The sequence below is a fragment of the Mustela lutreola genome, chromosome 4, assembly GCF_030435805.1.
Source record: "Mustela lutreola isolate mMusLut2 chromosome 4, mMusLut2.pri, whole genome shotgun sequence".
Taxonomy (NCBI): Eukaryota; Metazoa; Chordata; class Mammalia; order Carnivora; family Mustelidae; genus Mustela; species Mustela lutreola.
Genome location: NC_081293.1, coordinates 52876758 through 52889095, shown reverse-complemented (window position 1 = coordinate 52889095; position 12338 = coordinate 52876758). Strand labels below are relative to the sequence as shown.

The following is a 12338-nucleotide window of genomic DNA, read 5'->3' as shown; positions in this document are numbered from 1 at the left end:
ACTGTTCCCCCTGTTCATTCCGGTTAGGCCTAGTACTTCCCAGGAAGTGGCTGGCTGAGCAGAACTGCGCATGCGTCACACGCACCGCGGGCGTAGGACCTCGTCGGGTTGCGACTCACCGCAGGGCGGGGTCTAGTGCTGCCGGGAGGAGTTGCGGGTTTGGTGGGCGGTGGGGGGGGGGGCGGCTAGGGGGCAGCTGGCAGTGGACATGGCGGCGGGCCGCAGCGGGGTTGTGCTTGCTGTCTTCGGAGTGCTTAGTATTTGTACGGTCAGCGGCTCTGGGCCCGTGGCTGAGAGGGAGACCGGCGGGGAGGCGGGCTGGACGGAGCCATGGGATGGTGCGGTTTTCCGGTCGCCCTCAGCGCTGGGCGCGGTCGGGGTGGCGCGCAGTCCAGGAACCCCGCGGCCAGGGAGGGAGGAGGCGGTGGACTTGCCGGTGCTGCTGTGGTGGAGCCCAGGCCTATTTCCGCACTTTCCGGGCGACTCGGAGCGCATTGAGTGCGCGCGCGGTGCGTGCCTGGCGTCCCGGGACCGACGGGTGCGGGGGCACTCGCGGACGCGCGCGCTGCTCTTTTACGGCACTGACTTTCGCGCGTCTGAGGCGCCGCTGCCGCGCCTGGCACATCAGAGCTGGGCGCTTCTGCACGAGGAATCGCCCCTCAACAACTTCGTGCTGAGCCACGGGCCCGGCATCCGCCTCTTCAATCTCACTGCCACCTTCAGCCGCCATTCGGACTACCCGCTGGCGCTGCAGTGGCTCCCCGGGACCGCCTACCTGCGCCGCGCGGCGCCTCCGCTACAGGAGCGCGCCGAGTGGCGCCGCCGCGGCTACGCGCCTTTGCTCTATCTGCAGTCCCACTGCGACGTGCCTGCGGACCGGGACCGCTACGTGCGCGAGCTGATGCGTTACATCCCGGTGGGTGGGGCCGGCCGGGGCCGGGGCGGGGCTGGGGGTGGACGCGAGGGGGCGCGTGCGGCTGAGGCCGGGACCCCTGGCGTCCCGGCGGACATGCAGCACCCACTTGACGGCCGTACTCTACCCCGCTCAGGTGGATTCCTATGGGAAATGCCTGCAAAATCGGGACCTGCCCACTTCGCGGTTACGGGACACAGCCACAGCCACCACCGAAGATCCAGAGCTTTTGGCCTTCTTGTCTCGCTATAAGTTCCACTTGGCCCTCGAAAATGCCATCTGTGATGACTACATGACAGAAAAACTTTGGCGCCCCATGCATCTCGGGGCTGTGCCTGTGTATCGCGGCTCTCCTTCTGTAAGGGACTGGATGCCCAACAATCACTCCATCATCCTCATTGATGACTTTGAGTCACCTCAGAAGCTGGCAGAATTTATTGACTTTCTGGACAAGAATGATGAGGAATACATGAAATACCTGGCATATAAGCAGCCTGGGGGCATCACCAACCAGTTCCTTCTGGATAGTCTGAAGCATCGGGAGTGGGGAGTGAATGATCCTTTGCTGCCTAACTACCTCAATGGCTTCGAGTGTTTCGTCTGTGACCATGAACTGGCTCGGCTGGAGGCCGAGAAAGCTCACGCAGCCTCTCCTGGGGATATCCCTGGCCCTGAACCTCACATTGCCCAGCCCTCACACATGGATTGCCCGGTGCCCACACCTGGTTTTGGCAGTGTGGAAGAGATTCCTGAGAATGACAGGTAAGGATAGCTGAGGACCCTGTGGCCATCGAATCAAATGACTGATTGAGTGACTTGCTTGCTGTGGGCAGTGAACTCGTATTAGATGCTTAGGGGATTGTTGTATAAGGAAATTATGACATGGACTTATTCTGCCTTTAAGGTGTCAAGAGTCTGGTTGGGGAGATAAGACAAACTGAAAAAGCTCAGTAAAAGATGCAAAGCAAAATATCATTCAAGGTGACAACATGAGATCAGCTTATGTGAACAGTGTTTGCAACAGGTCAAAACAGGCTTCGAGGGGGCCTATTCAGATGAAGTGATGAGAGACAGAGTTGGGCAGATAAACTGGGGCCAGGCTATACATAGCCTGAATACTAGGCTGAGGAGTTAGACTCTCCTGAAAATTAACTCAGCTGTTTATTTAGCACCTTCCTAAGGATGGGGGTGGGGATGAGCAATACAAAGATGGGTATTTTGAGAGAGGTTTGTCTGCTGTAGGGTTTACATCTGTTAACCTGGCATAATTATTTTTTTTTAAGATTTTTAAAATTTATTTATTTGACAGAGATCACAAGTAGGCAGAGAGGCAGGCAGAGAGAGAGGAAGGGAAGCAGGCTCCCTGCTGAGCAGAGATTCCGATTTGGGGCTCCATCCCAGAACCCTGGGATCATGAACCTGAGCCGAAGGCAGAGGCTTTAACCCATAACCTGCCATAATTATTAATAGCATCTCCTTTCACTCTTAAAAGTACCCTAGTTTGGATGATAAATTACGCATTTGCCCTAAACAAGAGAGAAGGACTGCTTTCAATAAATAATAATGAACAGTGGTGGGCAGTGTGAATTAGAAAAGTGAGGAAGCGTGTGCAGTAAGTGGCAGAAGGTGGTGCACTGGGAAACAGGTCAGCATGGGAGGTGTGAAAGTGTTGAAGCAACGTGCAGCAAGCCACATCTGTTTGGGGAGAGGTGATAAGACTATTAAGCTTAAGAAAGCAAGGCTGCTAGACTGGCCTCAGAGACCGACTTGCACAGTAGATGGCAGCAGAGGGCCGTCTATATACACGGCTGGCAAAGTTTTTTTCTTCTGGGAATGGAGCCTTCCATAAAGTAATTTGTATCTAGTATATGCTGAACATAGTATGATTTACTAGAAGAAAAATGTAAAACATTAAAAAAATATGTTTTATCTAGACATTGGGCATCACAGCACCTTCATTTTGATTATGGAAATAAAGGTGCAACTTAATAAGGTAACCATCTAGAGGCTCCCTGGCTTTTCTTACAGAGAACGCTGGCCCTTGCCCTGCCTTCCTCTGAACTCCTTCCACATTTGGGAACCTGGAGTGGGCAAGTCAGGAAGTTTCACTCATTGTGGGTGGGCTGTGTGATAGATAATGTGTTGCAGCTTACTGTCACCTGTACTACTACTAGATTTACTTCACATTTCATTCTCTTCAAAGCAGTGCCCTGTCCCAGCCAGAGATTACTGTATCTGTTTAAGATTCTTTGACCCATTCAGAGAAGGCAGGACCATAGCTGTGCAGAGGTTCCATAATCCAACTCCCATTTTGATGTTTCAGCTGGAAGGAGATGTGGCTGCAAGATTATTGGCAAGGTCTGGACCAGGGGGAAGCTCTCACTGCCATGATCCACAACAATGAGACAAAGCAGATGAAATTTTGGGATTATCTACACGAGATCTTCATGAAAAGGATCCAAAATCTCTAATTATCCTTGCAAGAGCCTTTAACTTGGTAGAGTTAAGGAGACAGAAGTCCTTATTCTACTATCAGGGGCGTCTGCTGCACAACCTTAATGAACACTGTCTTATCATGAGTCCAAGGAATTCCATTTATAGCCACTGATATTTTATCCTAATGTTGTGTACCCACTGTCTCAGCTTGTGGTAATAGGGCCTGTCTTCAAGGAGAGGTGGAGGTCTCCAGTTCTTAGATTAGTGGGAAGCAAATGCCTGAAACACCCACTTGTTTCAAAGTGCTGATTGAACAGAATTTTAAAAGAACTGCATCTTTTTCTAGCCATCTCATTCTCTCAACTGTGATTGGAACAACACCTTGGTACTTGTTTAAGAATGAGGTAAGGTGGGTCAGATTTAAGATCTTAAAACTTTGATGCTATTCTTTAAAACTTTTCATTATTCAGTACCTTTCCTAATCTGTTTTCCTCATCTCCTGCTTTATAAACTGTTATGTTGGTGGTGAAGCAGAACTCTTGGTGGGTTGTATTCTGGTTCTTAGAGTTGTATTTTTAATATCATTTACTTGTCTTCAATGTCAAACTTTTTATTTTAAATGGATTTTTCTTTCTTGGTTTTCCACAGTAGCTGATGAAGATGCAGGAGCCTTGCCACCATCCCCACACTCATTCTCCCCTGCATTAAACTGACTATAGACTTGACAGCTTTTTTTACTCCTGATTTGCCTTTTTTTTTCCCCTTAAGAGTATATCATGAATTCCTTCTCATCTCATAAACATGAAGATTCAATGGCTAATATATGCCATGTCAATTTAATGAATTGTCCTGCTCTATTTTAGGTTGCAGATAGAGACTCAGGCTGGAAATGATGACAGAGTATATATCATTCATATATATTTAAATGATTTTGGAATGTTAAAATAGACCAGTGCAAATCAAACTGCAGATTTTTATAGGTCTTTGTCTTTTCTATTTGCCTAATGAACTCTTCTATTTTACTATTTTTATATGCTACCAAAGTCTCGTTTTCCCCAAAGAGTCATGAAAATTATGTTGGAAAAAACAACCCAGCAATATAGTTGTAGTCATTACCTCATATTATGTAGCATTTTTCACTTTATGTGGAATGAATATTCAAACATCATTCTATTACCAGTATCTGTCTGTACAACTTTGTAGTACTTACTGAGACTGCATTTTGATGGAGCTCACCTAAGGTCCTCTCCAGGGGAAGTGAGGCAAGAGATATCCACAAGAGGCTAACTAAATAAAAAATTGTTAGGCAGATTTTAGGGTATAGCCAAACCCTTTTATCGCTGTGGTTTGAATATAAAGCTTAATGGGCAGGGAGACCATTAGGTTTTTCTGGGCCAGTGGAATAAGAAAGAATACTTTGGATTTTAGCACTACTCTGATTGTATAATATATTGTATAATATATTAATGAATTAATTAATTCAGTTTATCTGTTTGGAAATTAATGTATGTACTTCTATATACACGTATACACACTGATATACAACCAGAAGTGTGTGTGTGTATGTTAGATGCTTCAACAACTAGGGTCCCACCCTTAATATTGTGACATCTAAGGATGTGGCAGCTGTAATTGGGGTTGGATTTCACTGCCAGGGTGGTTCTTTTTCCATTTAATTTTTTAGTAAAAAATACCCTTCACAACAGCATGGAAAGTTTGCTTAACCTGTTTGAGCTTGTTCAGAAAAGAACAAGAGGGAAAGACAGACCTTCAAACATACTTATATTAAAATAGTAGCGACCCACAAAAGAAGTCGAATTCAGGACTCTGATTTCTGAATTTGCAATCTACTTAAATGCAGGTGCTGATTTATAGTGCAAACTACATACTACTCAAGTGCAAACTAAGGTTAGGAATCAAGTTTCATGATGTGCAATAAAATGGGTAAGTGCCAAGTGTATAACCATCCTTACCTCTCCTAATTAGACCAGTTCACACTGGCATTCCTTAGCACTTTTATGTACAAAGTGGGCCAGTTGTTTATGAATTATTGTGGCTGGAGACTCATGCCTGCTTTGTGGACAGTGCTTCCCAGACTTTCTCCTTTAATCCTATCACAAAAGAAGTATTCATAAAAGACCACGGTAAACCAGGTGCTATGTTTCCGCAAGAGAAAGCAGAACCAATATGAAGAGAAAGCAAACAATGTGAATTTTCTCTGGTTTGGGCCCAGCTTGCTCTGTGAACAGCAACAGGCTCAAGATTATTGGTGGAAGAAGTGTCTGACCAGGAATCAGTTTTATTTGTGCTGCTGGGGTGGCAGTGGAGTACGGGACTGATGTCTTTATTAATCTGTATGTTGCAGTTCTCTATTTTCTTATGTTTCATTTTGTATAATAAATGACTTCTTTTTAAACAGTGTCTTCTGCTTGGTTATATTTCTGGGCTGAGTATGATACACTTGGAGACTTGGAAAAACATGTCAAAACATTTGTTCATTTAACGAGTATTTACTGTCACTATTCTAGGCACTGGGGATTCAGGAAGACAGGGTCCCTTTCTCTCATGGTGCTTATTTTAAATGGGTGTTGCTGGTAAGCAAAACTGTAAATAAACAATTGTCGTGGCCAGCGTGACAAACCGACCAGGGTCGAGAGGGTAAGAGGATGGTGAAAAGAAATTAAGAGACAAAGAGATGGGGGCAGGAGGAGCATCAAGGAGGATGTCCAACAGTGCCAATTTTATTCAAGGCTGTGAGGCATTATATAGCTAACAAACAATCATAAGAAAAGTATCTATTTTTAGCTGATTACTAAAGAGTTTGCAACATGCACAGAAAATCCTTCAAGCTTTCCTTTAAAGGAGGCACAAGTCAGGGCCTGGTTTGGTCCTCGTCTCAAATCTTACCATGGCCTCCCACAAACAATAAGTGAACAAGATAATTCAGACTGTGATATGTGCTATGGAAAAAATACAACAGCTTGGTGTAGGGGGGGCGGGCTCAGGGAAGGCCTTTCCGACAGGAACTGAGACTCAACAGAAGAAAAAGAATCAGTCTTGCAGAGATCAGTGGGAATATTAAACATCTGTGATAAATGATTTTAACTTTAACAGCGATAAAATTTTTTAATTTTAGCACACTAAATTTTATACAACCAAATAAATATTGCTCCTCCGAAGTAGTCCTCATATGAACTAAAAGCTGTTCAAGTTAAGCTTCCATTACCAGAACCATTTATTTTAAAGGAATATAAAACTATTTATTGACCACTGTTTACCAGTATTTACAATAAAGTAAACAATGTACAGTTGGATAACATTCTGACTACAAAGTTACGGTTTTTCCTGGTTTCTGCTGAACCAGTAACTCAAATACTGAAAAGACTGAGCTTACATGTCAGGAATGAACTGGGGTAAAGAAAAAACATGCAGGTGAAAAATTTGGATTATACAAGCCTGTCCACCCATTTACTCCAGCAGGTGCTAAACTGCCAACATCTCTAACCATCTGATTATGATTAGCTTCCATGAAGGAAGTTGTAGACAGTCCATGAATCACGACCTTTTAGTCAAGACAGCACAGAGAATTTCAACTTCTTAAAAAGGAATGGTTCACTAGAAGGGATCTTTAAATGTCCATTTAACTAAAGTATTGCTTACCTAAGTAAAACACACAAGGACTTGTCTAGTTTTGTCATTTGGGTGGGGAGGTTTTTGGTAGTGATAAAATTTTCCTTTCAGGGATCTTGCAAATATACTTGCATTTATATGGCTGTAGAGAAGGATATGGATTCTGATATGGCTGCTTTTAAATTGTCCAATTTAAATTGTTTACATTATATTTAAATTGTCCAATTAATTACAAAATTTGAAAGATTAAGGCCTCAGGAAAAACTTCACTTTAAGTGATTTCTTTCTTTTTTTTTTTTTAAGTGATTTATTTCTTAAAATGCTGAAAATGATAGCATCCTGGAAACATGGGCTTATCCATGGTTATAAAATGCTGTTTTTGTTTTGGTGAATGTTAAAAACAAAAACCACTTATGTATTTTAAGTATATATACACACAAAAAAACCCCTAAATAAACAAAAAACCCAGAATGGTCCTTAGGCATATAGGAGTTAAACACAAATTCTGACTGAGTAAAGACTATGAAGATTTCCCCCAACATTTAGAAAAGGTTCTCTAATGCAGGGGGATAATATATTATGGTCTCAAATATTCTTTTCCGATAAAGGAAGCAACTACAGAAAGCTTTTATTTGTTTAAAGTAACCAGTGCTATAGATGCAAAAACCCCAACAACTCCCCCAATACTACTTCAAAACAAATATATCAAACTTGATTTTCATTAGAATGTTATTTCTTCACACTAATAAATCAAAAAACAAAGACCAAGATTTTATATGTATATAAAATCTGGGAGATATATATATATATATATATATATATCAAACAATTATTGAGCTTCATCTTCTGGACAAGAATGCCAAGTTAGTCTCTCTTCATAAAAAGCAATTACAATTTGAGGACACTTCATGTTTGCCTCTTTTGCCAGCACCAAGTCTGCCTCATCTAAATCTTTCCATTTCATGAGAAACATTAATTCTCCACTGCTGTCTGTGGCACCAATTATTTGTTCAGGATCAAGACCTCTGGCAAAGCCTCTTGGTTTATCAGCAGCATCTCTTTTCTTCTTTGATTTGCTATCATCAGATTCACTGTCAGATAAAGATTTTCTTTTTGTACCATCTTTTTCTTTACCAGCTTTTTTGAGAGTTAAGAAATGCTTCAATTAACTCTGGACAATCTAGATTTTCTTCAGGTTCCCAAGTATTGTCAGCATCTGTAAAACCCTTCCACTTCAGGAAATACTCCACCTTCCCATTCACTACACGTCGGTCCAGTACTTTTTCCACCACAAATTCTTCAGGCTCTGCCTCTTCTACTTTTTTACTCTTTCCATTCTGTTTCTTTCCCATTTTTTGCAATGTAGTTTTATTGGAGGCCATTTTATTGCAGACTTGAAGAGCTATTATTCACCGCCTCCGAGCTGCTCCGGGTCCCGGGTCTGCGGCGTCTCCGGCCCTGCACGCCTCAAGCTCCAGCCACATCCCCAGAACCATTTCTTGAAGCTTATTTTTAAAGGCCTTGAGAATCCCTGGCACATCTTTGAGTTTTGTAAATAGCTTAAAGACACTTAGAACCAAGTCTGATGAAGCTAGGCATCACAACTGATGGGTCCAGTCTATTAATAGGAATGATACCACCAATATCTTCACAGGATTGGAGAGATTAAATTAGATGATAAATGCCAAAATGCTTAAACCCCACCCTACCCAATTAGATTATTACAAAGGAGAGCAAAGGATATATAGATAAGATACATAAGTAGTAGCAACTTTATTTTTATTTATTTATAAGTAGGCTCCACTCCCATCGTGGAGTCCAATGAAGGGCTTGAACTCACAACCCGCTGTCAAGACCTGAGCTGAGATCAAGAGCAGGACGTTTAACTGAATGAGACACCCAGCTGTTCCAGTAATAGCAACTGTTTAAAAGATCCTAATTTTTCTTTACAGTTTTGGGGTGGTTTTAAAGGTAGTAAAATCCAACAGTTCTTGAAGACTTGCCAAAATACAAAATCTGTCCAAACCAAACATATTTAAGTCTCATATTTTGATTCGCTCCCATCCTCTGTCCTTGCTTATGTCAATCATACTCTAGTTCAGCCAGCTCCCACCATAAACGAGGGTCCTTTTTATCAGGTCATTTACTAGATGTTCCCTGCTTAGTACCGCCCAGAGACTTCAGGGCCGCGAGCCCACAAAAGAGCTGTCTAGATCTGCGAACGAGCCCCAAAGACTCTCTCCTAACCTGCACACACGTCTCGAACGGCCAGTGTTGGATCCCAGCGTCCCGCCTACAAGGCCAAGAGACTAAACAGGTGTCCCAGCTTCCCGCAGGTTGCGCGCCTACGCTCGTCGAGCTCTTTGGGGTCACGCAGGGTCACGTACGGGACGACGCAGAGCCTGCCGGGAGCTCGGTGCGCAATGGCGACGCCCAGCCTGCGGGGTCGCTTACCGCGGCTGGGGAACCCGCGGAAGCCTATACTGAAGCCCAACAAGCCCCTCATTCTAGCTAACCGTGTTGGGGAACGACGCCGGGACAAGGGCGGTGAGCAGTCGGAACCAGGGAGGCTCCAGAGAGGAAGCCGGAGGGATGCACCGTACGGCTGGGTGGGAGGGCCTTAAGGTAAAAGGTTTCCTTGTGACTGACGGTTCTCTCGTTCTGCTCCTCCAGAGGCGACTTGTATCACAGAGATGTCGGTGATGATGGCGTGTTGGAAGCAGAATGAATTCCGCGACGAAGCGTGCAGAAAAGAGATCCAGGATTTCTTCGACTGTGCTTCTAGGGCTGAGGTGATAGAAGGCTCTTAGGGTGCCCTCTTGGGAGGAGAATGGGGGCGGGGATACAAGTAATTGTTCTTGCCTCTTGCTAGGTGATAGGAGGACCTTTTCATTCTACAAAGGCGAGGAAAGTTGTGGGAGCGATTTCACTCACCCTACAGTGAAAAAAGTTATGTTTTGAAGGCATTGTGATCTTGAGCGATTTCTTTCACTGCTCTAGGCTTTAGCTATACCAGATGTAAAAGGAGGTTAATATTAATACCCATCTTACAGAATGTTGTATTAAATGGAGGAATGAATGGGAAAATTTTAAATGCTGCTCAAATAGATATTATTGTCTGAAATAGAGCTAAATATTGTGAAGGGCAGGTTGTTTGGATTTTAGCCTAAAATTAGTTGCTAGCTGTCATGGTAGCTCAGGTCATACTGTCATCTGTAGGTTCCAAGTCCCTTTTGAAAGGAGACTGGATAGATGACACAGATAGTTCCAGGCTGGTTAATGTGTTATTGTGGTTTGCGGCATTGTGAGAACTTTTGGCCTAGGTCAGGATAAACTCCAGAGCTGTCATTTTTTTTTTTTTTTTTTTTTTTCTGTCTTTTCAGGGGGCCCGAAAGATGAGATCAATCCAGGATACAGGAGAATCTGGGAATTTACCCCCCATGAAACTCAATAAGTTGTTACAGAGATTTCCTAACAAATCTCATGTCAGTTGAAAATGGAGAAGCATTTTCTATGACTGGACTGTAGCTACTGAGAACTATGCAGAGGTGTTTTAGAGACGTTTGCACTGCCATGCTCTATTTGAAAGGTGAAAGGAGGCAAGATATCTTTTCATCTTTTGTAGTCATTGTCAGGGTGGAAGTTATGCTTTATCTTGAAATAAAATCCTCTGAAGAGAAGTTGGCCTTTGTTGTAGATTAGGTTTGTCCTCTATACTTGAACTCTGTATCCTTTATGAGACTGGAAGTTATTTGCTCCCTGATTTGCTCCAGGATCAGGACATATTTATTCTTTTTTTTTTTTTTTTTAAGATTTTATTTATTTATTTGACAGAGAGAGATCACAAGCAGGCAGAGAGGCAGGCAGAGAGAGAGAGAGGAGGAAGCAGGCTCCCTGCTGAGCAGAGAGCCTGATGCGGGACTCGATCCCAGGACCCTGAGATCATGACCTGAGCCGAAGGCAGCGGCTTAACCCACTGAGCCACCCAGGTGCTCAGGACATATTTATTCTTGTTCTGCATTTGAAGTTTACACCATTTAGTATTCTTGCCTTTGGATGCAATAAGGGAGTTGAAGTTGCCTATATGCAGAATTTTTTTTACCATCATCTGTAAGTATTTCGTAACTGCCTATTTCGTGCATAGCCCCTGCAAGATGCTTCCAGAATAATCAGAAGGTTCACAAACTAGTGACCAAAGTTGCTGCAGATGTATTTTATTTAGCCAACACAATTTAAAATTTCTTTTTAAATTAGAAGACCACCTTCAAAATAGGAAAAAATATCATTAAAAATCCACTTTGGAGCTTTCCATTTAAAAAAAAAAAATCTGGCAATACTGATTTCTTATTCCTGCATGGCAATAATCAAGTAGAGCTGAATATCATTGTCTCTGTTCTCCAGGTACCTGGCATTGGCCGTTCCCAAATGGTGAAACTGAAACTTATTTGGCAATTACCTTCTTTATCACCTGTTCACTTCTCTCATTAAGTTATCTACCTAGTTGCTGAAGGCATTAACTTAAGTGACCACTTGATATTTGAGACAATTGTATAGCATTTAATGTATACTCTGCCCTTTCAGGCATAACTAACTTAACGTTTCCTATGTACATTAGAGGATTAAATAGACAAAGGGAGGGGCACGTGGGTGGCTCAGTGGGTTAAACCTCTGCCTTCAGCTCAGGTCATGATCCCAGGGTCCTGGGATCCAGCCCCGCATCAGGCTCTCTGCTCAGCAGGGAGCCTGCTTCCCCCTCTCTCTCTGCCTGCCTCTCTGCCTACTTGTGATCTCTCTCTGTCAAATAAATAAAATAAAATAAATAAATAGACAAAGGGATCGGTGGGGTTTCTAAATCTCCAGTGGGATAATTAATCTGATAAAGAAAGGGTCTTGCCTCCGTGACCCCCACAGCTACCTATTCCCATAGTCCTCATAGACCGTGGGTATAGCACTGGACAGCACTAGTTCTGAGAGCTGAGGCTTTTAGCTGTAGGAAGAAGCTCCGTGCTTAGGCACTTTGGACTGGACTCAGGAGTTCTTAACCTAGGGTCAGTAGATTCCCAGTAACAGGTCTGTGGACATGAATGAGAAAACAGATTTTATCTTTAGCCACAACTGAAATTTAGCATCTCAGGACTGAGGAAAACAAACCACAGTATCAGCAATTCTTATGTGAGATCATATTTTCATATAGTTGTTTGCAGATACCTTGGTATCATACCCATCACTAGCTTCAAAATTATGGTAGTTACTACACTTACTGCTGGATAGATCTTAATGTGTAAATAAACAAGTATTACTATGTTACAAATTTGTTTTATTATTTTAAAAATTGTATTTCGACATAATTGGTTTCCTT

At 43.2% G+C, this 12338-nt stretch overlaps 2 protein-coding genes and 1 pseudogene across 7 annotated transcripts; 2 read left to right on the top strand and 1 right to left on the bottom strand.

Moving 5' to 3' along the window:
• The first annotated feature begins 92 nt into the window (after window positions 1-92).
• Window positions 93-5770, top strand: FUT11 (fucosyltransferase 11). 6 transcript variants are annotated; one of them, XR_009352584.1, is made up of 4 exons: window positions 93-916; window positions 1050-1675; window positions 3237-3753; window positions 3998-5770. XR_009352584.1 is itself a non-coding variant. In XM_059169898.1 (4 exons), exons 1-4 carry the CDS (start codon window positions 209-211, stop codon window positions 3998-4000), a joined length of 1395 nt encoding a protein of 464 aa, XP_059025881.1. In that variant the 5' UTR covers window positions 93-208; the 3' UTR covers window positions 4001-5770. The 6 variants fall into 6 exon arrangements, 4 of the variants coding, with proteins under 4 accessions (XP_059025881.1, XP_059025880.1, XP_059025879.1 ...); XR_009352585.1 differs by having other exon boundaries at window positions 3237-3758; XM_059169898.1 differs by having other exon boundaries at window positions 3696-3753.
• A 275-nt stretch (window positions 5771-6045) lies between these two features.
• Window positions 6046-9430, bottom strand: LOC131828818 (chromobox protein homolog 3-like; annotated as a pseudogene).
• On the top strand, window positions 9359-10659 carry CHCHD1 (coiled-coil-helix-coiled-coil-helix domain containing 1). The gene is made up of 3 exons (XM_059169899.1): window positions 9359-9526; window positions 9653-9771; window positions 10363-10659. Exons 1-3 carry the CDS (start codon window positions 9403-9405, stop codon window positions 10471-10473), a joined length of 354 nt encoding a protein of 117 aa, XP_059025882.1. The 5' UTR covers window positions 9359-9402; the 3' UTR covers window positions 10474-10659.
• The last annotated feature ends 1679 nt before the right edge of the window (window positions 10660-12338 follow it).